Source organism: Theropithecus gelada, chromosome 7b, assembly GCF_003255815.1.
Source record: "Theropithecus gelada isolate Dixy chromosome 7b, Tgel_1.0, whole genome shotgun sequence".
NCBI classification, from domain to species: domain Eukaryota; kingdom Metazoa; phylum Chordata; class Mammalia; order Primates; family Cercopithecidae; genus Theropithecus; species Theropithecus gelada.
The window spans coordinates 76,399,114-76,425,202 of NC_037675.1; the positions used below are offsets into that span (position 1 = coordinate 76,399,114).

General features: G+C 42.7%; 2 protein-coding genes across 6 annotated transcripts; one reads left to right on the forward strand and one right to left on the reverse strand.

Moving 5' to 3' along the window:
• Window positions 1-954: 954 nt before the first annotated feature.
• Window positions 955-17,478, reverse strand: ACYP1 (acylphosphatase 1). 4 transcript variants are annotated; one of them, XR_003120471.1, is made up of 4 exons: window positions 11,323-11,418; window positions 10,837-10,928; window positions 9,275-9,353; window positions 955-1,386 (listed from the first exon to the last, which is right to left on the reverse strand). XR_003120471.1 is itself a non-coding variant. In XM_025391885.1 (3 exons), exons 1-3 carry the CDS (start codon window positions 16,667-16,669, stop codon window positions 1,171-1,173), a joined length of 471 nt encoding a protein of 156 aa, XP_025247670.1. In that variant the 5' UTR covers window positions 16,670-17,478; the 3' UTR covers window positions 955-1,170. The 4 variants fall into 4 exon arrangements, 3 of the variants coding, with proteins under 3 accessions (XP_025247670.1, XP_025247672.1, XP_025247671.1); XM_025391885.1 differs by lacking the exons at window positions 9,275-9,353; window positions 11,323-11,418 and adding an exon at window positions 16,507-17,478; XM_025391887.1 differs by lacking the exon at window positions 9,275-9,353 and having other exon boundaries at window positions 11,341-11,412.
• ZC2HC1C (zinc finger C2HC-type containing 1C) lies at window positions 16,223-25,862 on the forward strand. Of its 2 annotated transcripts, none has more exons than XM_025391882.1 (3): window positions 16,223-17,023; window positions 17,825-19,181; window positions 25,298-25,862. In XM_025391882.1, the coding sequence occupies exons 2-3, from the start codon at window positions 17,844-17,846 to the stop codon at window positions 25,559-25,561; spliced, it is 1,602 nt and encodes a 533-aa protein (XP_025247667.1). In that variant the 5' UTR covers window positions 16,223-17,023; window positions 17,825-17,843; the 3' UTR covers window positions 25,562-25,862. The 2 variants fall into 2 exon arrangements, with proteins under 2 accessions (XP_025247667.1, XP_025247668.1); XM_025391883.1 differs by having other exon boundaries at window positions 17,825-18,666; window positions 25,298-25,855.
• The last annotated feature ends 227 nt before the right edge of the window (window positions 25,863-26,089 follow it).

The window sequence follows — 26,089 nt, forward strand, 5'->3', positions numbered from 1 at the left end:
CAAGACTCTCTTCACTGACTTGAATCTCCCCAATGCCACCACAGCCTCTTTTATAACTAAAGGAGAGCAGAACTCTGAGAATGCTGTGAGAATAAAGTGTTTTGAAATTGTTCACCAGTCCTTAGTTTTTGCTTTCTATCTCATTTTCATTGAGAATTTATTTAAAGTGGAATTTATAACAAATTTGTCAGACCTGGTAAGCATTTGACATATACTAGTTTAGTGACTAACCAAACCCAACCAACCAGTCTTCTAGGGCTGATTAAGCAAAATCCTGATAACTGTTTATGATTATTACTATAGCTAGGGCTGCCATAACAAAATACCTCAGACTGAGTAACTTAAGCAGCAGCAGTCTATTTCCTCTCAGGTCTAGAGACTAGAAGTCTGAGATCAAGGTGTTGGCAGCAACGATTTCTTCTGAGGCCTCTCCTTGGCTTGTAGATGGCCATTTTCACAGGGTCTTTCATTTTTGCACACGTGTGTCTATGTCCAATATGTTCTCTTATAAGAACACCAGTCAGACTGGAGTAGGGCCCACCCTCACAGCCTCATTCAACCTTAATTACCTCTTTAAAGGCTCTGTGTCCCAATACAGTCACTTTCTGAGGTACTGGGGACTGGGACTTTAACATATGAATTTGGTGGGACACAGTTCAGCCCGTAACATAACTTTATGTGAATTCCTTACCCAGAGAAAAGAAACAACAGCAGAAGTAATTCATCCAAACATCATATGAACAGAGCTAACAAATTGAACTTGTGGTATTTGTTCTTATTAGGCATGCAATTTCTTGAAGAACATTTCATAGAAACCATTTAAAGAAATGACTAAGTAACATAACTTTTTTTCTTTCAGACTTCTTTAAATTACCTCAAAATCCTCTTCCCACAAATGTTTACTGAATAAATACTTCTTATTTCGCCCAAAAGGAAGTTCACTGAAGATTTTTAAAAAGTACTCTAAGCAGAAGGTTCTAATGTTTTTATTGATTAGATTTGTGTACAGTAATAATCCTTCCATCATACAGGTAATATATAATAACATTCAAATATCTGACATTAAAATAACTTATTGACTAATGCTAATATTAACACACAATAGTTCTATCTCTATTAACAATAAAAACCAAACCAAATCAACCAAAAACAAAACTTAAATTCAGGCCATTATTTTACAATTTGGAAGTCTGAGTAATCCAACTTTAAGATGACTTTCTCATTGCTGAAGTTTGCTTTGTCGATGTGTGATTTGGGACTTCCTCTTGTTTCAAGCCATTCCTGCATATGACGCACCTTGGAGATGGGACCTTGCAATTGTCCTTGCACTGTGCCCCGGTCAGTGTTCTGGACCCAGCCTACCAATCCCAGCTTTTTACCCTCAGCCTAAGGGGGGAAAAAAGAGAGAGAGATCCAGTGAGATTGAGGAAAACAAGGTAAGACTACAATTTGGCCTATAATCAAACCACTGAAACTAATTTGATATTGCCCAGAACAGTCAAAAGAAAGACAGCAAGAAGGAGCTCATTGCTTATCTTCACATGAAGTGTTGGCCACTTGACTCCATGTCTTTCTTCTACCCTATAAAACTCAGGCACTAGAATTTTCCAGTGTGAAGTCAATTTGGTTAAGTACCAAAGACTTAAGTCCAAAACAGATGCTTTTGAAATGATCCCCTAAGGCTGATTGTTTTTAGAATACTGGACTGTATCTTGCTCATTTTCCCTTACCCCTAATCAAGAATCTATTGGGTATGTTAAATGGAAAAAGCATGAAGCTCTTTGATCCTTCCCTTTGCCGTTAACCAGGACCACACCTAAAATCCAGATGAATTCGTGTTCGTTATATCTTTAAAGATCATTAGAAAGTATTTCACAATTTCCTGAGCAACTCATCCCATTGTTCTTACTATAGTAAAACTGTCTAACCCAATATATTTATGTTGTAGCCAAAGCCCACTTTGTTGTCTTCCTAGAAAAGGAAAGTAGCTGGTGACCAGCCTCTCAACAGCAAACCATGAGACTACATAACTATCAGGTTTTCACTTGACTTTCTTCTCTTCTGTCTAAATAATCACAATGCCTTTAGGCTTATGAAAAGCATCTAATCATTATAGTGGCTTATCCTTTTTAATGTTCTTTCCTTTTATTAAACTGTGGCAAGACTGAATGTTTAGGAAAGGTAGCAATGTTTTGGAGGTAATTTTATTTTTGTATAAATTTATGATTAGAATATTAAGTCACTGATTGTTAAAGTAACCTATCTAAATAGAAGGTGTTGGATTACAAAAGAAAATGGGAGTTAACATGATTGCATGTCAAAATGTGGGAAATTGCTGGAGTTGGCCAAAGAAAACGTTATGCATAGCAAAAAAATGTTTGATGAGGAATGTAAGTATCCATCAAATCAAAGACATGTTCAAAGCAAAGACATGTTTGCTTAATGAACAAAACAGACTCCAACCAAATAAATAACCATTTGAGGGATACAAAGGAAATTAAAGAATGAAGAAAAATAGAAGATGCCTACCCGATGCACTGCTAAGTGCCAAAGAAGATACCATAAGAAGAATGCTGAGAATGAATTTTGAGTAAGACTCCACATCCAACTGACTTGGTATAACAACTGCCCTCTTCTGCTTCAAATTAACCCACGGGAGCTGACTATCTCCAGTTCTTAAGAGATATCTTATATGTATGGTAAATAGCTGTAAGAATGTGCAGTTTTAAACAGGAGGTTTAACAGTCAAATAAATCTTTAAAAATTTGCAGTGTGATTTATCTGAACTCTTTTTTTTTTGAGACGGAGTCTCACTCTGTCGCCCCTGTTGGAGTGCAGTGGCGCCATCTCAGCTCACTGCAAGCTCCGTCTCACGGGTTCACGCCATTCTCCTGCCTCAGCCTCCCAAGTAGCTGGGACCACAGGCTCCCGCAACCACTCCCAGCTAATTTTTTTGTATTTTTAGTAGAGATGGGGTTTCACTGTGTTAGCCAGGATGGTCTCAATCTCCTGACCTCGTGATCCGCCCATCTTGGCCTCCCAAAGTGCTGGGATTACAGGCGTGAGCCACTGCACCTGGCCTTACCTGAACTCTTGAGAGTTGAACAGAATGCTACAAAATTTGACCAGTGTTGAGAATGGGTGTTTCCTACTGGTTTCATTTGTGTGCTCAACTCTGTTCTTATTTTTTTAACGATAGCATAATGTTATTGACTTATGTTCAGTTTTGAATATCTATTGCACAAGTAAACAGGGTTTTTCTCCCCTAAGAAAATTCCAAAAAGCGAATTCTACCTCATAACCATATTTTTGCTTAAACAATCATCTGACAACATTTTAAGGAATATAATCACCAACTCTAGTTGCAATCTAAAAAGAAACTCTCTTCAAATCAATAACCAAGATTTCCACCTTAGGATACTAGAAAAAGAAGAGCAAACTAAATTCAAAATGAGCAGAAAGAAAGAAATAAAGATTAGAGCAGAAATTAATGGAAAGCAGAAGAATACAGAAAATCAATAAAACAAAAGTTGCTTCTTTGACAAGATCAACAAAATTGACAACCTTTAGCTAGACTGATAAAGAAAAAAGGATGAAAGCCTCAAATTACTAAAATCAGAAATAAAAGAGGAGACATTACCACCAACCTTACAAAGATAAAAAGGATATAAGGGAATTCTATGAACAATTATATGCCAAAAAATTAGATTAACTTGGATGAAAAGAAACCTAATAACCTAGAAAGACAAACAACCAAAACTGAATCAAGAAGAAATAGAAAGTGTGAATAGACCTATACCAAGCAAAGAGATGGAATTTTTAATCAAAAACCTTCCCACAGAGAAAAAGCCCAGGACCAGATGGCTTCATGGGTAAATTCTACCAAATGTTTAAAAAACAATCCTTTACCAACCCTTCACAAGCTCTTCCAAAAAATAGAAGATCCAAACCAAGAATTAAGGGTTAAAAAAAATAAGAGGAAACACTTCCCAACACATGCTATTAAGCCAGCATTATCCTTATACTAAAACCAAAGCTAAAAAATAAAAATGAAAAATAAAGAGAAAAAAAAAAAACCCAATGTAAAAGAAAAAACAAAGAAACTCCAAAACAACAAAGCCGTCACAAGAAAAACACCACCAAAAAACCATAGACCAATATCTCTTATGAACAGAGATGCAAAAATCCTCAGCAAAATACTAGTGAACCAAATCAGGCAACATCTAAAAAGAATTGTACACCATGACAAATTAGGATTTCTTTCAAGGTTGCTTCAATATGCAAGAAGTAATCAACTTAATATGCCATATTAATAAAACAAAAGCTACATGATAATCTCAATAGATGGCAAAAAAGCATTTGACAAAAACTAATACCTCTTTTTTGATCAAAACACTCAACAAACTAGGAACAGAAGGAAACTTCCTCAACCTGATAAAGGGAATCTGTGAAAAACCCACTGCTAACATCATACTTAATGGTGAAAGATTGAAAACCTTCCCACTAAGATCAGGAACAAGACAAGGATGTCTGCTACTACCACTCTACTCAATATTATACTTGAGGGTCTATCCATAGCTGGAAAAAGAAAAGGCATTCAGATTGGAAAGGAAAAAGCAAAACTACCTCTACTTGCAGATGACATATCTTGTATACAAAAAGTCCTAAGGAACATACACAGGCACACACTAGAGCTAATTAACAGTCTCACAAGGTTGTAGGATATAAAATTAATATACAAAAATCAATTGTATTTCTATACACTAGCAATGAAAAACTGAAAATGAAGTTAGGAAACAATTCCATTTATAATAGCATCAAAAAGATAAAATGTCTAGGAATAAATTTAACAAAAGAACTGCAAGACATATACGGAAAGTTACAAAACATTCTTGAAAGAAATTAAAGACTAAGTAAATGGAAAGACATCCCTTATTGATGTATTGGAAGACTTAACATTGTTAAGGTGATACTACTACCCAGTTGATCTACAGATTCAACTCAATCTCTATCAAAATCCCACTGCTTTTGCAGAAATCGAAAAACTGATACTAAAATTTACATGGAAACATAAGGGACCCAGAATAGCTAGAAATAATCTTGAAAAGGAAAAACAAAGTTGAAGAATTCACACTTCCCAATTTCAAAATTTACTACAAAGCTGCAGTAACTGAGACAGTGTGATATTGGCATAAGGATAGTGGCTTAGACCATTTCGTGTTGCTATAAAGAACTACCTGAGGGCCGGGCATGGTAGCTCACACCTGAAATCCCAGCACTTTGGGAGGCTAAGGTGGGGTGATCATGAGGTCAGGAGTTCAAGACCAGCCTGGCCAAGATGGTGAAGCCCCATCTATTAAAAATACAAAAGTTAGCTGGGTGCGGTGGTGGGTGCCTGTAATCCCAGCTACTCAGGAGGCTGAGGCAGGAGAATCATTTGAACCTGGGAAGTGGAGGTTGCAGTGAGCCGAGATCACACTATTGCACGTTAGGCTGGGCGACAGAGCAAGACTCCGTCTCAAAAAAAAAAAAAAAAAAGAACTACCGGAGGCTGGGTAATTTATGAAGAGGTTTATTTGGCTCATGATTCTGTAGATTGTACAAGCATGAGACTGTCACTGGCATCAGGTGAGGGCCTTAGGCTGTTTCCACTCACAGCGGAAGGCAAAGGGGATTCCGCATGTGCAGAGATCATATGGTTAAAGAGGAAGTGAGGCAGGGTGGGAAGAGGTGGGGTACCAGGCTCTTTTTAATAACCAGTTCTCACCAGGTGCAGTGGCTCACACCTGTAATCCTAGCACTTTGGGAGGCCGAGGCAGGTGGATCACCTGAGGTCAGGAGTTCGAGACCAGCCTGGTCAACATGGTGAAACCCCATCTCTACTAAAAATACAAAAATTAGCTGGGTGTGGTGGCGGGTGCCTGTAATCCCAGCTACTTGGGAGGGTGAGGCAGGAGAATCGCTTGAACCCTGGAGGCGGAGGTTGCAGTGAGCCAAGGTTGTGCCACTGCACTCTAGCCTGGGCGACAAGAATGAGACTCCGTTTCAAAAAAATAAATAAATAAAAATAACAACTAGTTCTCAAGGGAACTAATAGAGTAAGAATTCATTGACCCTCCCACCCTGCAGGAAGGGCATTAATCTGCTCATGAGGGACCTGGCCCCATGACTCAAATACCTCGCATTATGTCCCACCTTCAACACTGGGGATCAAATTTCAACATGAGATTTGAAGGGGACAAACATCTCAACTACAGTAGGCAGACATACAGATGAATAGAATAGTATTGAGAGTCCAGAAATAAACCTTTACATTTATGTTGATTTTTGAATAGGGTGCCATGACAAATGAATGTGGGAAATAATACTAATTTCAACAAATGGTGCTGGGACAACTGGATATTCACATGCAAAAGAATAAAGCTGGATTTCCTACCTCACATCACATAAAAATTAAACTGGATCAAAGACCTCAATCTAAGAGTGTAAACTATGAAACTTTGAAGAAAACATAGGCGGCTGGGCGCGGTGACTCACGCCTGTAATCCCAGCACTTTGGGAGCCTGAGGCGGGTGGATCACGAGGCGGGTGGATCACGAGGTCAGGAGACCAGTCTGACCAACATGGTGAAACCCCATGTCTACTAAAAATACAAAAACTAGCCAGGCATGGTGGTGCACATCTGTAATCCCAGCTACTCAGGAGAATCGCTTGAACCCTGGAGGCAGAAGGCTGCAGTGAACCGAGATCGTACCACTGCACAGAGCAAGACTCTGTCTAAAAAAAAAGAAAAAAATAAAAAAAGGAAAAGAAAAGATAGGCATGACAGCTGGGTGTGGTGGCCTACACCTGTAATCCCAGCACTTTGGGAGGCTGAGGTGGGCAGACTGCTTGAGGTCAGGACCAGCCTGGGCAACTTGGGGAAATCCAGTCACTACAAAAAACAAAAACAAAACAAACAAAAAACATAGGCATGAACCTTCATGACCTTGGATTAGGAAGATTTCTTAGACATAACACTAAAAGTATAAGCAAAAAAAGAACAGATAAATTTGATTTGACTTCATCAAAAGTAAAAACTTTTGTACTTCATAGACACTATCAAGAAATTAAAAAGACAACCCACAGAATGGGAGAAATGTTTGTATATCATATATCTGATAAGGGACTAGTATCCAGAATAAAAATATTCTTATGACTCAAGAATAAGGAGGCAAATAACTAAAAATGGGCAAAAAGATTTGAATGGACATTTCTCCAAAGAAGACATAAAATATGCCAATAAGCCCATGAAAACATGTTCAACATCATTAGTCATTAGGAAGGCAAATCAAAACCACACTGAAAGTATACACGTACAACAGGATATTATTCAGTCTTACAAAGAAAGAAAATTGTTTTTACTTTCATAATATAACACAGATGAACCTTGAGGATATTACGCTAAGTGAAATAAGCCAGCCACAAAAGGACAAATACTGTGAAATTCTACTTATATGAGGTAACTAGAATAGTTGAATTAATAGAATGTAGATTTATGATTGTCAGGGGCTTGGGGGAAGGAGAAAATGGGGAGTTAGCGTTTAATGAATACAGAGTTTCAGTTTTGCAAGATGAAAAGTGTTCTGTAGATAAACAGAACAGTGTACTTAAGACCACCGAATTGTACATTTAAAAATGGTTAAAACAGTAATTTTTATGTTATATGTATTCTACCACAATTTTAGAAGTAAGTGTGCTATATGGTTTCCAAATATTGTGGGATTTTCCAGTTATCTTTTTTATTTTTTTTTAATGTGGTTTAGTTCCACTGTAGTTGCAGAATATTCCTCGTATGATCTAAATCCTTTTAAATTCATTAATACCTGAAAAACAAACAAACAACCACAATGAGATATTACCTCATACCCACTAGGATGGCTAACATAAAAGACAGTAACCATCGTTGGCAAGGATGTGGACAAACTGGAATTCTCACACATTGCCAGTGAGAACATAAAATGGTATAGCTGCTTTGGAAAAGTTTGGCAGTTCCTCAAAAAGTTAAACATAAAGTTACCATATGACCCAGCAATCTACTCCTAGGTATGTATATACTCAATGGAACTGAAAACATTGTCTACACAAAAATATGCACATATGTGTTCCCAGCACTATTATTCATAATGGCCAAAAATCAAACCCAAATTTCCATCAACTGATGAATGGATAAATAAAATGTGGTATATCCATACAATGGGATATTATTCAGCCATAAAAAGGAATAGGATACTAATACATGCTACAGTGTAGATAAACCTTGAAAACAATATGTTAAGTGAACGGAGCCAGTCACAAAAAAAGGCCACATTTGTATGATTCCATTTATAGTAAATATCAAGAATAGGGTGAACATGGTGGCTCACGAGTGTAATCCCAGCACTTTGGGAGGCCGAGGTAGGTGGATCACCTGAGGTCAGGAGTTCAAGACCTGCCTGGCCAACATGGTGAAACCCTGTCTCTACTAAAAATACAAAAATTAACGGGGCGTGGTGGTGCATGCCCATAATCCTGGCTACTTGGGAGGCTGAGGGAGAAGAATCACTTGAACGCGGGAGGCAGAGGTTGCAGTGAGCCGATATCATGCCACTGCACTCCTGCCTGGACGACAGAGTGAGACAGAGTTAAGACTCCGTCTCAACAACAACAACAACAAAAATCTAGAATAGGCAAATTCATAGAGACAGAAAGTAGGTTAGTGGTTATTAGGGGTTTAGGGGATGAGGAGTGAGTGCTAACAGATAGGGGGTTTCTTTTTGGGATGATGAAAATGTTCTGGAATTAGTGCACAACTTTGTGAATATACTAAAAATCACCAAATTATACACTTTAGGAGGATGGGTTTTATGGGATGTAAATTATATTCCAAGTTTTTAAAAGTCCCTGAATTATTATTTGCCACTTCTCTAGAAATGAAGGAATTTAAAGAGGCTAGATAATATCAACAGCAAACAGACTGCAGCAAAACAACTGTTCAAATGAACATATATATTTAAATGATTATAAATAGTAAAGAATAAGCTACAAGCCTAATTAAAAAAAAAGATGTCATTTTATATGCAGTTTTCCAATCAATATTTGTTTTTCTGCATTCTGTTATTCTTTCTTTAAACTGGGGAGAAGGGCAGGTAGAGAAAGATGGGCTATATATACCACTATCTGGCCCCTTTCCCTCAACAACTTTGACTAACCTTTGAAGCTATTATCTCAATCACCTTAATTTACAGGAACTTACCTGCATAATTGGTAGCAAAGCTAATTGGAACACAGCTCTTGCTATGAGTTTCAGCAATTCTGTTTTCAACAATCATTTCCTATTTCAATGTCAGATGGGAAGAAATGGTTTCTGAATAATTAGAATAAGAGGTATTGGCTGGGCACAGTGGCTCACACCTGTAATCCCAACACTTTGGGAGGCTGAGGTGGGCGGATCACCTGAGGTTGGGAGTTCAAGACCAGTATGACCAACATGGAGAAATCCTGTCTCTACTAAAAATACAAAATTAAGCGGGGCGTGGTGGCGCATGCCTGTAATCTCAGCTACTCAGGAGGCTGAAGTAGGAGAACGCTTGAACCTGGGAGGCGGAGGTTGCAGTGAGCTGAGATCGTGCCATTGCACTCCAGCCTGGGCAAGAAGAGTGAAACTCTGTCTCAAGAAAAAAAAAAAAAAAAAAAAAAGAGAAAAGAAAAAGAGGTAGAAGGATCACTTGAGCCCAGGAGTTCAAGACCAGCCTGGGCAACATAGCTCTCTATTAAAAGAAAAAAAAAAAAAAAAGCTGGGTGTGGTGGCATGCACCTGTGGTCCCAGCTACTTGGGAGGCTGAGGAAGGAGGATCATTTGAGCCTGGGAGGTTAAGGCTGCAATGAGCTGTGACTGTGCCACCATCCTCCAGAAAAAAAAAGAAAAAGGAAAAAAGGTATTGACAATTCACATTCATATTTCAAAGATTCCTTTCAGGTTAGAATTTGAATTTTAAGTACCACAGTCCCAGGAAGGAGACACTTAAGAAGTTCTGCAGTCCTAACTCTATCTGTGGGATTAAAGACACACCGGGAAGGCAATAACCAATACCTACAGAAGGCAGAGGGGAAATTGAGCTTGCATTTATGTGTGCCTGTTGAGGGAAGATTAACCACATTAAAGCAGAGGTAGAGGCTGTCAACAGTTTGTCCATCCCCTCAAATACTCCCTTATTGCTCTAGGAAGAATACCAGGCTCCACATTCAGTGTTCCCATCACCTATTCTGGAACGGATAAAGAGTTTTTAATAAGAAAAACGTCAGCTGGAAAATGTAAATGTTCTTTCAAAACCAAAAAAAGAATAGAAAGGAATTAAGTGGAGAATTGAGGGAAGCTTGGAGAAAGAGGTCTGAAGAAAGTGCAGCAACTACAGAGGAAGCATTTATATATGTTATATACATGACATCAGGTCATCTAAATGCCATCTCTTCAATCAATGTTAGCCTTTCTATAAGAAATCTGACTTGGTTTGATGACGCCACAACAGCGAGAACTGGTGAAGCCCTCTATTTCCCTTGTAAGAGAGAAGCTCATTAATATGTGTGTCTAGATGCTCAGGCACCACTGTTGGAAAAAGACAAATAATAACAGCAGGATAATCTTCCATTTACACCATGTTTTACCGATTGCACAGCATTTTCATACTCATTGCTCTACAAACTACCTCTTTGCCATGCAGCTGGCCAGCGGCTTCCAGTTCACATTTGTCAGGAACATGTCCCTTGTTCCTATGCCCACAACCTAGGTTACCACCCCAAAGCCTGCAGGCCACATACCTGAGTATACTTCCGGAAAAACACCCCTTGCACCTTCCCAAAAATTTCATAATCCACTGATAACAGGGTGTCTCCTTCTGCCATGCTCAAACCTGTCAGAAACCAGGAAAGCAGAAGAGTGAAGGGCTATTATTCCAGGACCCGCAAGCCTGAGTCAGAAAGGGCCACACCCACCCCTGTCCATCCTTAACCACTGCGACCTCTCCCCGACCTCCAGGTCCTGGAAATGGGAATCGTGAGTGGATGTGATAAGGCGTGTGTGAAGAAAGAGCCAGACGCCGGGAGAGGGAGCTTCGGTACGCAGCTGCCCGCTGAAGCCTCTTCTGGGGAAATCATCTGCTGACCGATGACCTCCTTACATCCATTCCCGGTCCCGCTCCCTCACTACCAGAATCCCCTGCTAGTAACACCCAGAATCCCCTGCTACTAACACTTTAAGGCTAATCGACCTGACAAGCACACCCCGGGGGCCCCCTCCCGGCTCACCCTCCTTGACTTCCCCACCGGCCGCCGGGCTCACTGCGGGACCACCAGGCCAACGGCTCACCAGGGCGCGCAGACCTCCGCGCCCGGAAGTTTAGTGTGTAGCTGCTCCTTCGCTGTCTCTCATGCCCATCACCTCCAGCTGGCCAATCAGAGGGGGCGCCTCGGCCCGTGCCCGCCCAGAAGGCGGGATTTCAGGACGCGGTTGTCCGGCAACCCAAAAGCTTGGGTTGGGGATCTGTCCAGGAACTCGGCTGGGCCTCCACAAACCTAGCCCTCATCCCATCTCAGTCAACAAGCGCACCCCTCTTCTCATTTTCTCATGGGGAGAAAAGCATAGACGAAGAAGTACATTGGGATACATTCAATCATTCAATTAAATACCGACTGACAGCTACTGTGTGCCAGGCACCTGTTCTAGGTGACCTGGCAAACATTAGTGAACAAAACAGGATCCCTGTCCTGAGGAGCTTAATTCTGGAGGTGAGAGACAAACAGTACACATTAAATATCATAAATAGCTTGTAATCTCAGCACTTTGGGAGGCCAACAAGGGCGAATCACTTGAGGTCAGGAGTTCGAGACCAGCCTGGCCAATATGGTGAAACCCCGTTTCTACCGAAAATACAAAAATTGGCCGGGCGTGGTGGCAGGCGCCTATAATCCCAGCTACTCGGGAGGCTGAGGCAGGAGAATCACTTGAACCCGGGAGGTGGAGGCTGCAGTGAGCCGAGATTGCCCCACTGCACTCCAGCCTGGGCAATAGAGTGAGACTCTGTCTCAAATAAATAAATGAATAAATAAAATAAAAAACATCATAAATATGTTGAGTAGGATACATCCAACCTTTCTGTCCCTTTTCATTCAGTTCTTAAAGTTTGGGTCATAACTAATCTGGAATAGGGGATTACAGGGGCATAAGTGCACAGGAGGTCCCAATGGAGGTTACGTCTGCTTCTGGGCTTCTGGAAGCTACTCACCGGTCTCCTTTACTAAGAAAATGTCAAATAATGCTTGAACAAATAACTAATCAAACAAAGCAAGAGCACAAGCAAAATAATTAATGGCTCCAGAATTACAGTTGAATCAGTCAATCTAAGTCAAATGGCCAAACTACACAAATTTATTTTGGGAAAAGGGAATTGTCAAGGGGGATGTGGATGAGGATGGTTAAAATTAGAGTTGATGTGTAAACATTTGAATCCAGCTGCCCTTATGATTCATAATGTGTGTGAAGGAAAACTGGTGTTTACTGATCCTTTGTGGATTGATTGTATATATTACACCACTTCATAACATAAGACTCCTTATGCGAATATGCCAGGTTGGCAGACCCGACAATGAGATACGGGTTTGTGACAGTAGGCACGGAAATTCATCATTCTGCTAGTTCCCTGCTACAGAGTGAGGATCCATATCCTAGAGAATCATGCAACCTTAGTGTTGAGAGGCAGGGGGTTGGTGGTGAACAAGCTGGACTGAATGTTGTACTTGGCAATATTTGAAAATAACTCTAAATAGAGTATCTTGCTAATGGTATTTCTTTCTCTAAAATTCATTTAAAAAATAGTTTATAGAATTCAAAACTTACTGAGTGTCTAATACGTATGGGGCACTCTAGAATATACAAAGATGAATGATATATAATCTTTGCCCTTGAAGAGTTTTTAATTTGGTGTAGGGGCACATATGCATGCAAACAATGACAATAAAATGTACGGCATGATAATTTAATTCTATGAAATGAAAATCCATTGAGAGCTCATCAGGAACCAGCCCTGTGCTATAACAAGGACAGAAAATATTACAAAGGAGCAAACAAATTAATTCTGATTGGGAAGATTGGGAAAGGGTTCTTAGAGGAAACAGCATTTAATCCAAGGTCACACAACCAGTAAGTGATGGAGCTGGGATTCGGTTCCAGAGTCAACTCCCGTGAATGCTATGCTCTACCAGCTCCCAGTATGTGGAGCTTAGAGTAAGGTAGTACCATGCAGATGAAGAAGTACAAGTAGCCAGTTGTGGCTAGACCAGGGGTCTGCTACCCTGCTTGTGCATCAGGATCTTTGGGGAAGCTTTAAAAAATGTTAATCCTCAGGTCTCACCCCTAGATATTGCTTTCCAAGTAGTCTTAACACACAGCCAGGGATGAGACTCACTGGGTTGGACTCTGTGGCTTATTAAGGGGAGGCAAAACTGAAAAGGTAGGCTGGACCTAATCTGGGAGATAGAAATGCCATGCTAAATTATGCACTTCAACTTTATTCTCTAGGTGAAGAAGAAGCTACTGGGGAGGGAAATGGTAGGATCAGAAGTATTTAGTAATTAGCTTGATTTAATCACTGCACAATGCATACATGTATCAAAACATCACTGTACACTGCAAATATAGACAAAATTTTTAGTTGTCAATTATATCTTAATAAAACTGGGGGAGTGGAGAAATATTTAGACTGATTATTTTGGCTGCAGCATGAAGGTTGGGTTTGAAGAGCAGATACTGAAGGCAAGAACAGAAGTTAGGAGGGCTATGCCATCCCAAGGAGAAGTGAGGAAAAACTCACCTGGGGCAGCAGGCAGAAATGTAAAGGAAGAGTCATATATGAGAGACATGGCAGAAGTAAATTCAATAGGCCAGGCTTACATTTGTAATCCCAGCACTTTGGGAGGCTAAGGCAGGTGGATCACCTGAGGTCAGAAGTTCGAGCCCGATGAAACCCCATCTCTACTAAAAATACAAAAATTAGCTGGGCATGGTGGTGTACACCTGTAGTCCCAGCTACTAGGGAGGCCGAGGCAGGAGGATGGCTTGAGGTGGTTGCAGTGAGCTGAGATCATGCCACTGCACCCCCGCCTGGATGATGGAGCAAGACTCTGTCTCAAATCAAAAAAAGGAAGAAAACTCAATAAAACTTGTGATTAGTTAGAAGGAAGAGGCAACTAAGAGGGAAGCATGGAAGACTGATGCTGTGAGCATGCAAGGGCACACTGCAGAAGCAGATTTGAGAACGGGAGAGGATCATGAGTTTATGTTGTCTTACGGAATTTGAGGTTCCTAAGGAACGATCTTGTGGAGGTGTCAAATGGGCAGTCCCGAAATTTGAGTCTGTAACTAATGAGAAAGACTAACGTTAAGCTAGCTGTCATTTAAACACAGGTGAAACCTGAAAATTTCAGCATTTGGTTGAAATCGTTAAAGAAGAGAATGTCTGGAACTACATATATATATATATATATATGAAATAAGAGGGCTTCAGAAAACACTTAAATTTAGGGGGCAGATGGGGAAAAGATAAATGCCAGAGACTTGGAAGAAGATGGAGCAAGAACACGAAAGAAGAAACCAAGAGGGCACAGGAGAACTGAGAAGAGCATTCTAAGTGGGTGGATAATCAATAATGCCACATGAGTAGGCTGAAGAAATGAAGCTTTTGTCTTTGGAAGGTCACTGGTAGCTTTGTAGTTAAATAAAGTGGAGAAAGTAGAAGCCAGGCCACAATGAACTGGACAATGACGGGGAGATGAGCATATGTCGGCAGCAAATGTGGAGATTTCCATTAAGAAGCCTTGTGGAGAAGAGGAGAAATGAATGGGACCATAATATGAAAGTTAGGTCATGGGAAGTAAGGTTTGTTTTGCAGGAGAAAGTTGAGTATATTTTAAAACCAAAGAGATGGAGTTTATGGAGAGGTATAACTTGAAGTTAACAAGATGCAGACAGGATGCTGTGGCTCACGTCTATCATCTCAGTACTTTGTGAGACTGAGGCGGGAGGATCTCTTTTGACTCCAGGGGTTTGAGACTAGCCTGAGTAACAAAGGGAGACCCTGTCGCTATAGAAAGAAAAAAAAAAAAAAGTAAGCTGGGTGTGAGGGGCACACACCTGTAGTCCCAGCTACTCAGGAGGCTGAGGTGGGAGGATCGCTTGAGCTGTGGAAGTCGAGGCTGCAGTGAGCAGTGATTGTGCCACTGCACTCCAGCCTGGGCGACAGAGTGAGACCCTATCTCAAAACAAACAAAGTCCGGGCGTGGTGGCTCATGTTTGTAATCCCAGCACTTTGGGAGGCTGAGGCAGGCGGATCACCTGGGGTCAGGAGTTCAAGACCAGCCTGGCTAACATGGTGAAACTCCCTCTCTACTAAAAATACAAAAAATTAGCCAGGTGTGGTGGCAGACGCCTGTAATCTCAGCTACTCGGGAGGCTGAGGCAGGAGAATCACTTGAACCCAGGAGGCGGAGGTGGCAGTGAGCTGAGATTGCGCCACTGCACTCCAGCCTGGGCAACAGGGTGAGATTCTGTCTCAAAAAACAAATTTTTAAAAACCCTCAAAACCAACAAAACAGAAAACAAAAAACGCTGGGGTAAAGTGATGGAGTCAATTCCCGGAGGGTACTGAAAAGCACTAATTCAAGAGAACTCATGGAAAGTGGCCCTTCTTTCTCATAGAGGAGAGGGAAGGAGAGAGGGAGAGAGACAGACAGAGACAGAGGAGAAAGGGAGAGAAGGAAGAGGAGAGAGAGAGAGAGAGAAAGAGAAAGCCGGTACATTCTGCTGAGGGAAGCTGCGGGAGTTGATAATTGGGACCCTGAGTAGAGTGGGAAACATCTGGAGCTGCATATATGTAGAGGTGGTACAGTCAACTAGGGATGAAAACGAGGAATTAAAAAAAAAAAAAAAAAGAAAAGAAAAAAAAAGAAGGACTGACCTGGAGGGTCCACCAAGGAATTTCTTTGTAACAGGTAACAGCTGTAATATGACATGTTGAAGTATTAACACTGATGACTGCTTGTCTACATTATTTTCCAAGTGCATGAATTGAGTAGTTACAGGGAAAAAGCGAACTGCCTGTTCCCAACGGCCTACACAGATGAACTGAAGCGAAGAAAAAAAAAATAAACTTTCTTTTGATGTCAACAAGTTACAGAGTATCATTTACTGTTGAAACCAGGTTATACTGATTATTTTCGATCTGGTAGTTCTTTATTATCATTACATTTGGCTGAGTCATTCCCACGCCCTAAGTACAGATGGCTAGAGTTACCACGTGAGAGTAAAACATTATAATATCAAAATAATTAGATTGGCCACAAAAATTACCCCGGAAAGATACTGCGTAGCAAAAACGTTGGCAGCAAGTTCCAAAGACTTGGCGACGACAAGCAGGGAGCGCGCACGTGCAGCCATACCTGGGGCCCGCCCAGCGCAGCCAAGCGCGCCGAGAAAGGCCAGCAGCAGCCCCGCTCCCACCAGGCAGGCGGTCGCCTGCACCCTGCGGCGGAAGCACGCGGAGGCACAGCCAGGGCCTCCGCCCTTTGCCAGTGAAGGGCACACCCCAAGGTCTGGGAGCATCGTTCTCGGGAAAGTACAAGTTCTTCTTTGATGGAGCCCCAGAAAAGCCTCTCCCGCCCTTCCCCGGCTCCCCAAGGGCAGGGCTGGACCCGGCTGCAGAGTTGGCCGGACACTGACTGGGTCAAGTGACGCTCGGGCTGACCGCACCTCCACTCCCGGTCGCCCCGGGTCGCTGGTGCACTGCGCCTGCGCACGCCTCCCAGAGGAGTTCGCAGCGAGGGGCGGAGCTTGGCCCGCCAGTAACTCGGTCTCCAGGCACCGGGAATAACAGAAGCTAGCTGAGAGCGCCTGCGCGGCCGTCGGTTGAGGGGGAGGTCGGGTCTGGGAAACTAGGAGCGGTGCCCAGGGCCTCAGGTACGCAGAAGGGCGGGGAGACAGAGGGTCAGCACCTCCTAAGGGCCCGAAGGGCAGGAGAGAGAGAGGACTTGTCCCCAGAGGCGGAGTCCGTAGTGGGGGCGCCCCAGTTGATCCTTCGGGACAGAACGTGACTTCAGCCTTAAGGATCTAAAACCGGCTGCAGCCAGGTCAGGTGGCCCTCAACGCTCAGGTTACAAAACTTTTACCGTCTGCGCCACGGGGACTCCTGGGATGAGGGTTTGACAGCCAGGCACCTGCTCCAGGCCCTAGCAGCCTCTGTGCTCTTTTGAATCAAGCACGGTTCTAGCAGGAGGGAAGCCCTGAGAGCAATTTGTGCCTGTCACTACCTCTGGGCCACAGCTTGCTCACCTGTAAAATGGTGAGGCTGGACTCGGACGGAACCCTTCAGTTTACAGGTGAAGAAACGGGGGCCAGCAAGGGAGAAGTCGCTTGTCCTGTTACAGGCCTAAATCCTGACTTTCAATCCGATGCTCTTTCCACTTACTATAGAGTATACTGTGCGTGGCAGAGGCTGGTGCTGGAGGAGAGGAAAGCTAGGTGGCAGGAACACCTGTAGCACCTCCGTTTTTCTACCCTCAGGGCCTAACACGTTGTCTTGTGCATAGTAATCACTCACCAAATGGTTTTTGAAGGGAAGCTTTGGCAGATCCAGCACCACTGTCCCCAGAAAAGTTTAAGGAAATGTGGGCAGGGCAAATGTAGAAATAGTTTGCTTTAGCAGACGAGAGTGAACCTCAGACAAACTCTTCGCATGTATCTGGTTTAAATCTCCCGTAGGCATCAGTCCAGGCCCTGAATGGCTGGTCTCCAGCGGTTGGCATCACATCTGCCTGTGGGCGTTATGCTTCCACATAATACCACAGAAGCTCCAGGGCCCCACTCAGCCAAGCAAGACTCTTACGAACAAAGTGACTCTTCCCAGCAGTCTTTGAAGGGGCACCTGAGGAACAATTTCCAGAAGCAGCTTTTGAGCAACAAAGAGTTGACTCTGGATAAAGTCCATATTCACCCCAAATGGAACACCCACACAAAAGCCCGGAGCTACTCCTATCCCCACTGTACTGGAATCAGCCACCAAGATGCAGGAAGTGATTTCCAGGGCCAAGGAAATGGTTTGTTTTACTCATCAGGCCCTCAATCCTGGTATCCCAAAGCCAATAACCAGGACTTTATCCCCTTTACAAAGAAACGAGTTGGAGTGGACCGGGCGTACCCACTGAAACCCGTAGTCCACAGGAAGTCGTGCAGTACAGGTGAGTCTGGCACTGATGGGGACCAGAATGTCTACCCAAGGCCCCCTGAACTGAGAGAGTTTTCATCCAGGAACTTTGATGTGAGGAACCAGGTCAACTTTTCTGTGGTTGATCCTGTTCTTGCTGCCATGCAGGCGGAGAAGGCCTTGGCAAACTTGGACAGGATGGAGTGGGTGCAGATCCGAAGACTAGAAGCTGCAGGGGAGAGCTTAGAGGAGGAAATCCGAAGAAAGCAGATTCTCCTGAGGGGAAAGCTGAAGAAGACAGAGGAGGAACTCAGAAGGATCCAGACGCAAAAGGAACAGGCCAAGGAAAATGAAAACAGAGAGCTACGGAAAATTATATTCCCCAGGAGCAGAGTTAAAGGTAATAACAGCAACACCACGCACAAAGCTGTCTTCTCCCCAGAATTTGATTTTGAGGAAGAATTTAGTAGAGACAGGAGAGAGGATGAAACTTGGGGACGGTCTCAACAAAATTCGAGTCCATTCCAGCTCTCTGATTATAGAATCCAGAGACTCAAAAGGGAAAGGCTGGTAGCAAGCAATAACAAAATTCGAGACCGAGTCTCAGAGCCGTCGATGGAGAAGTTCTCCCCGCCTTCAGAAACACCAGGCGGTGCTTTGCAGGGATCTGCCAGAAATTCCAGCCTGTCCATGGCACCAGACTCCTCAGGTTCCAGCGGCTCCACTGAAGAGCCACAACTGGGTGAGTGCAGCCACTGTGGGCGAAAATTCCTCTTGTTCAGGCTGGAGAGACACTCCAACATCTGCAGCAGGATGCAGGGTTCCAAGAGGAAAGTGTTTGACTCCTCCAGGGCCCGGGCTAAGGGCACAGAACTAGAGCAGTACTTGAACTGGAAGGGGCCAGCTTCAGCCAAGGTAACAAGAGCCTTATGGATGTGACTTGGTGTGGGGATCATTGTAGGGGTCTGTTTTGTCATCATCAGTTTTCTTTAGGGAAAATTCATGTGTCATGTAGGAAGAATTGACGTCTAGAATTAACATTTCTTGATTACTACTGTATGCCAGCATTGTGATGGGAGCTTTGCATGTGATCCTCGCATTTATCTCTCATTTTATCAGTTCAAAAATCAAGACTTGGACAGGCTAAGTAACTTGCTTGAGGTCACAAACAGCTTTAAGTGGCAGAGTCAGCATATAAATCTTGGTTAGAATGACTAAAAAATCTAGACCAAGAATTTGTGTCCTTTGGATTATAAAAGTAATAAAAGTTTACTGTAGAAAATTTAAAAGACACAAAAAATCTAAAGAAAAAAAATGCAGGCTTTTGTCACCTGGAGAGAACGCCTCACTCTTTGCAATGTATTCTGCCATCTCCCAAGACTAGAATCTGTGACCATTCCTTTAACTATGTAGTCTGTTAAGATTAGCTCAGTGTTGGTGGGCGCGGTGGCTCACGCCTGTAATCCCAGCACTTTGGGAGGCTGAGGCGGGTGGATCACGAGGTCAGGAGATCGAGACCATCCTGGCTAACACTGTGAAACCCCATGTCTACTAAAAATGCAAAAAAATTAGCCGGGCATGGTGGCGGGTGCCTGTAGTCCCAGCTACACGGGAGACTGAGGCAGGAGAATGGCATGAACCCAGGAGGCGGAGCTTGCAGTGAGCTGAGATCGCACCACTGCACTCCAGCCTGGGTGACAGAGCAAGACTCCATCTCAAAAAAAAAAAAAAAAAAAAAAAAGATCAGTGTTGGCATAGCTTCTTTGTAAATAGATGAAACACAATTAAGTTTGGAATTCTTTTTCTCCCCATTTAGAACGTAAACACCTTGAAGGTAAAAAGGACTTTCTTTCTGGTTATCTAACAAACCATGCCCTTGCCAATTATTTCTCACTTTAGAAAAACCAGGTTGTAAAAAGTAAGGGCTTTGTGACACTTACATGATAAATTTAGGTGAACTTCATAGGCACATTTGGACACATCTGGAGAAGATTATCTCATAAATGAATGACATGTCAAGAAACCTGGTTTATAAAATGGTTATTTCTCAAGGTGTGGCACACTGACAAGCTTTATTTTAGTAGTTTTAGTGTTTAGTGTTTCAGTGTTATATTAGGAAAATATAACAATATATTAAGCCCCTGATTTCCAGGGATTGTAAATTTACAGAAAAATATTAATTAATTATAAGGATGAAGTGAAAGTGCAGATGATTGAAGTTTGAGAAAGTGTAGACCGTATGATCTCAGAGGCCCTGTCTAGTTCTAATATTCCAGAAAAATAAGAGAGTGTCATTCTGTTTTCATTTCTTCCCAACCCTCCCTCCACTGTGCTGGCACCTCTTGTCCATTGGGACCTTACAGTTTCTGATATTTGCTGGAGCCTTTAAAAACTCACATTTATATGATGGTTGTTAGAAGAAATTGTTTACAATTAGAGTTCTTTTTTTCAGTACAGTTTGGGGAAATCACAAGGAAGTCCCATCCATGTTCAGAGATAATCTCCCTGAAATCTAGTTTCCAAAGAAGAAATCAACATTTTGCTCTTGCAGAGAATAATGTGATGGCCACTCACTGTTTTTTCCTGTTTTCTTTCAGTTCAACCCAATAATCCACTGGGAATTCACTCTGTCCCACTGTAGCAATTTATTTTTGGTCAGAGCCTAAAATAATCTTGGGTTTCTTAAATTCGTAAATACAGTTATGGTGAAGCAAAATAATTAGGTTCCTGAGATCAGATGCTCCAACTTTATGGCAACTAGTTTAGGGGAATGTGTGACATTGAGGACACCAAGACAGAAGGGACCTAGACTAAGATGCACCCGCACCACCCTGGTAATGTCTCAAATCTTATTCCACAGTGCTGTGCCTTTGGAAGCTGAGTGGTTGTACCTTCCTGTCATTCCTATAGAGTACTCAAGAACAGGTGATTTTCCTGGTATCCTTTAATCTTCACGTAATTTCCAGCAGACGTACAACCCGTCTCTCTCCTGGACTGTAAGCATTTTTGAGGACAGGGAACATATCTTTGTGCTTTGTGCTTAATAAGTGTTAACTGAATAGAATTTCAGTACAATGAGGAATAAAATTGAGGAATTAGAGTATAAGAAGTAAATTACTAAAGTATCTCATACACTTGAGGAACGTTCCCCTGATCAAATTCTTTGAGACAGAGTCTCACTCTGTTGCCCAGGCTGGAGTGCAGTGGCGCGATCTCGGCTCACTACAGCCTCCACCTGCTGGGTTCAAGGAATTCTCTGTCTCAGTCTCCTGAGTAGCTGGGATTACAGGTGCCCATCATTACACCGGCTAATTTGTATGTTTAGTAGAGACGGGGTTTCACCATCTTGGCCAGGCTGGTCTTGAACTCCTGACCTTGTGATCCACGCGCCTCGGCCTCCGAAAATGTTGGGATTACATGCATGAGCCACCGTGCCTGGCCTTCGAATCTTTTAAAGGTTCCTGGTTACCATCACTAACACTCTCTTGCCTTCTTGTCTGTTTCAGCAAGAGACTTTCCGGAAGGATCCTTTCTTTTCCTTCAATAGTCTCTCTTCCTATTATTCATCATTAACAATGCCAGATCACCAAGAGCTGTTTGTCTTTTTCTCTTTTAAAAATTTAATAGTGTTTGCATGCATTTACAAAATCATGTAGTACTGACTGACCTATACTGGAGCCCCTAATTCAGCCCCCGGAGGCAGCCTTCAGTTCTGTTAGATGGTTCTTCTGGCCTGCCTTTCTATATTTCTAAATAATATGTTTATTTTCTTGATTTATCAATTTTCTACATTACCTTTTTTTTTCCTTTTTTTCGAGACGGAGTCTCTGTCGCCCAGGCTGGAGTGCAGTGGCTTGATCTTGGCTTGCTGCAACCTCCACCTCCCAAGTTCAAGCAATTCTTGTGCCTCAGCCTCCTAAGTAGCTGGGATTACAGGCGCCCGTCACCACGCCCGGCTAATTTTTGTATTTTTAGTAGAGACAGGGTTTCACCATGTTGGCCAACTTGGTCCTGAACTCTTAACCTCAAGTCATCTGCCCACCTCAGCCTCCCAGAGTGCTGGGATTACAGGCGTGAGCCACAATGCCTGGTCTACCTGGTAATTTCTTACGGAAGCTGGGAGTGAAATTCTCTTTCATATTCCCTCTCTCCTACTGTTGTCCTTCTCTTACCCTTCCACTGTAGTTGAATCACAATTTTTGGTTAAAAGAAGTTAGCTTTCGGCCGGGCGCGGTGGCTCAAGCCTGTAATCCCAGCACTTTGGGAGGCCGAGACGGGTGGATCACGAGGTCAGGAGATCGAGACCATCCTGGCTAACACGGTGAAACCCCGTCTCTACTAAGAAATACAAAAAACTAGCCGGGCGAGGTGGCGAGCACCTGTAGTCCCAGCTATTCGGGAGGCTGAGGCCGGAGAATGGCGTGAACCCGGGAGGCGGAGCTTGCAGTGAGCTGAGATCCGGCCACTGCACTCTAGTCTGGGCTACAGAGTGAGACTCCGTCTCAAAAAAAAAAAAAAAAAAAAGAAGTTAGCTTTCACATTGTAATGATCATGTACATTTTGTTCATTAATGAGTGAACAAATTCTGTCTCTGCCCACATGTACCTAGAGTTAATAATGGATGTATGTTTTCATTTTCTACATACCTGTCTTTTTTTTCCCCCACAAGGATCCATCGGATATCAGACATCTGTTAACGTTTTTATAATGCTCAAACACCTCTCATAATCTATCGGTTTGATTTTTTAATTCTGAAAACCTCCCTTCCACCACTCTGATCCCTTCTGCTCCAGCCTGGACTGGTTATTCTCTAGGCCTGGTGCAAACCCATTGTCTTGGGACTTCTCTTTGCTTCTCTTCTTTGTTGGGTCCCGTTTCCAGCATCATGTCTTCTTTGTTCTTGCATTACTCCTTCCTTTGCTGAAACTTACTAAGAAAGGTGCACAGCAGGTATACTGTCTTGGAATGAATGACACTATCTGTGTAACAGGCCCCCATTTGATGCTTCGGCTAGGTACAGAATTCTAGGAGGAAAATGATTATCTGTTAGAACTTTTAAGGTATTTCCCACTAGCTCGTAGCATCCAGTGTATTGTTGAGAAATCTAATGCCATTTTGATTCCTGTTTCATTACAAGAAACCTTTTTTTTTTAAAGGCTACGGGATTCTCTATTTGAAATTCTGAAACTTTACAATAATTGTGCTGGATACTTGGTAAGCCATTTCAGTCTCAAAATGTGTGACCTTTAATTCTAGGAACGTTAATTGTATTATTTCCTTAATAATTTTCTCCTCTCCAGGTGCTGTGGCTCACGATTATAATCCCAGCACTTTGGGAGGCTGAGGCAGGTGGATCACCTGAGGTCAGGTGTTTGAGACCAGCCTGACCAATATGGTGAAACCCCGTCTCTGCTAAAAATACAAAAATTAGCCGGGTGTGGTGGCGCACGCCTGTAGTCCCAGCTACTTGGGAGGCTGAGATAGGAGAATCGCTTGAATCCAGGAGGCTGAGGTTGCAGTGAGCCAAGATTGTGCCACTGCACTCCAGCCTGGGCAACAGAGCGAGACTCCATCTCAAAAATAATAATAATAATAATAATAATAATAATTTCTCCTTGTGCTTTCACTGCTCCTTCTGGAACTCTTACTGGTCACATGTTGGACTTCCAGGATTAACTTTCTAATTTTCTAATCTTTTCTTTTTACTTTCCATCTTCATCTGTTTTTCCCATTCTGAGAAATTTTCTTGACATTAGTTTACAACATTTCTATTTATTTATTTATTTATTGAGACAGGGTCTTGCTCTGTTGCCCTGGCTGGAGTGCAGTGGCACGATCTTGGCTCACTGCAACCTCTGCCTTCTGGGTTCAAGCAATTCTTCTGCCTCAGCCTCCTGAGTAGCTGGGACTACAGGCATGTGCCACCACGCCTGGCTAATTTTGTGTATTTTTAGTAGAGACGGAATTTAACTGTGTTAGCCAGGATGGTCTTGATCTCCTGACCTCGTGATCTGCCCACGTCGGCCTCCCAAAGTGCTGGGATTATAGGCATGAGTCACCGCGGCCGTCCTCTATTTAAATAATTTTTATTTTTAGCTATCAAAGTTTTGATTTATAATAGTTCTTTCTGGTTCTCTGGTTGTCTTTTTTCATAGTATACTCTTCTTGTTTTATGGACATAATCTCTTCTAATACTCATTTTGTTGATATGGTCTCATGTTAAAAAAAAGTTTTCTTCTGCCTCTTGCCTTGTTGCTGCTTCCTAGGTTTTTGTTAGTGGACTTTCTGGGCTCTTTTTCTTGTTAGAGCTTTTAGTAAATATCTGATGATTCCTGGCTGTCCTTTCATATTTAAGCTTAAGTGGGGCTTGTTGACTAAGGATCTTCATATTAAAGTTACCAAATAGTGAGTCTTTTAATTAGTGTCTCCCAAGGTCAGTATCTGAAGGCTTTTCTCTGGACTGCTCCGTGTATCCAGAGAACCCCTCTTTTTCCTATGAAGATGTCAATCTGCTTGGTACTCTGGGGGCTGAGCGGGGGAAGGAGGCTGACAGTTCCATAATTTGGTATGTACACTTGTACTTAATCCCCATTTTCAGCCCCAAGATTAACCCGGTTCCACCGTCTGGATTTCCTGAGTCAGAAGTCTGTCTGGTTCAATTTCTCCAGAGAATAAATCCTTGCTCTTCTGTGAGTGTGCCTGGGTGTTGGACACTTGGATGCGTAAGGTGGGAGGAGCTGTGGGGTCCTGCTTGTTTTCAGTCCTGTACCTCCTTACTTTCCACTATCTGGTACTTCCAAGCACTGAACCTCTCCGGATTCTGTTGGGAAAGTGGCTTGCCTCTCAGCAGTAGCTCCTTTGCAGGCCCTTGGTTTACCTCAACGCTGGCAAGTCAGTTACCACTGTTGCTCCTTTCCTGTTCTTTGACCTTGCTGATTAGTACCCTTTTCATTTCTTACTGTTATTCTAAAAGAGACTCAGGAAGGAGATAGGTGCCAAGTTGAATGATCAGTCTCCCTTTTACATTACAGGCTGAACCTCCTCAGAAGAACAACTGGAGACAGAAGCACGAATCTTTTATCCATACGCTCCGCCAGGCTCGAGAGGTCCAGCAGGTAACTGCCAAAGGTGAAAACCGTTCACACTTGCCTCCCATCCTGCCTGCAGAAAACCCAGACTACATTCAGTGTCCTCACTGTAGCCACCCCTTTGCTCCCAAGGTGGCTGAGCAACACATTCCCAAGTGTAAGACCATCAAGAACCGTCCTCCACCTCCAAGGAAGCATTATAGTTGAGCAGACAACAATGGAAACTTTTGGATAGGTCAGAAAGCTCTGCTTCTCTTCAGCAGTAAATGGGAGTAGAATTTGATGCAAAGCAGAGAGAAATCAAACAGCTCCCAGATCTGCCTGCAGAGTTAAAGTCTGTGAGGAGAGAGCCACTGCTAAGCAGCAGGAGGCAGAAGGAAGCCCCAGCTTCCCACTAAATTACAACCTTGGGCTGGTAAGCTTTATGTTATTGCCCTCAGAATTGACGGGTGAAGACACTGAAGAGTCGTGAGCAGGCTCCATTAAAGCTCTCTTCTTGCATGCCTGACTTGTGGTTTGTGCTAGTGAAGTGCCTGCATCTGGTTGTGCCTTCCTGTCACTGCATGTATGTTCAGAGTTCCTGTTAACTCTTGCTTTTGTAGAAGCTGGAGTTATTAGGATGTGTTGGAGTCAGAGGGGCATGATCACCCAGATGGTAACTCTTATGAAAGATAATTTTGCTGTAAGGCATTATTAATGGAAATCTATCCTTGGTCTCCCTGGTGCATGATCCTG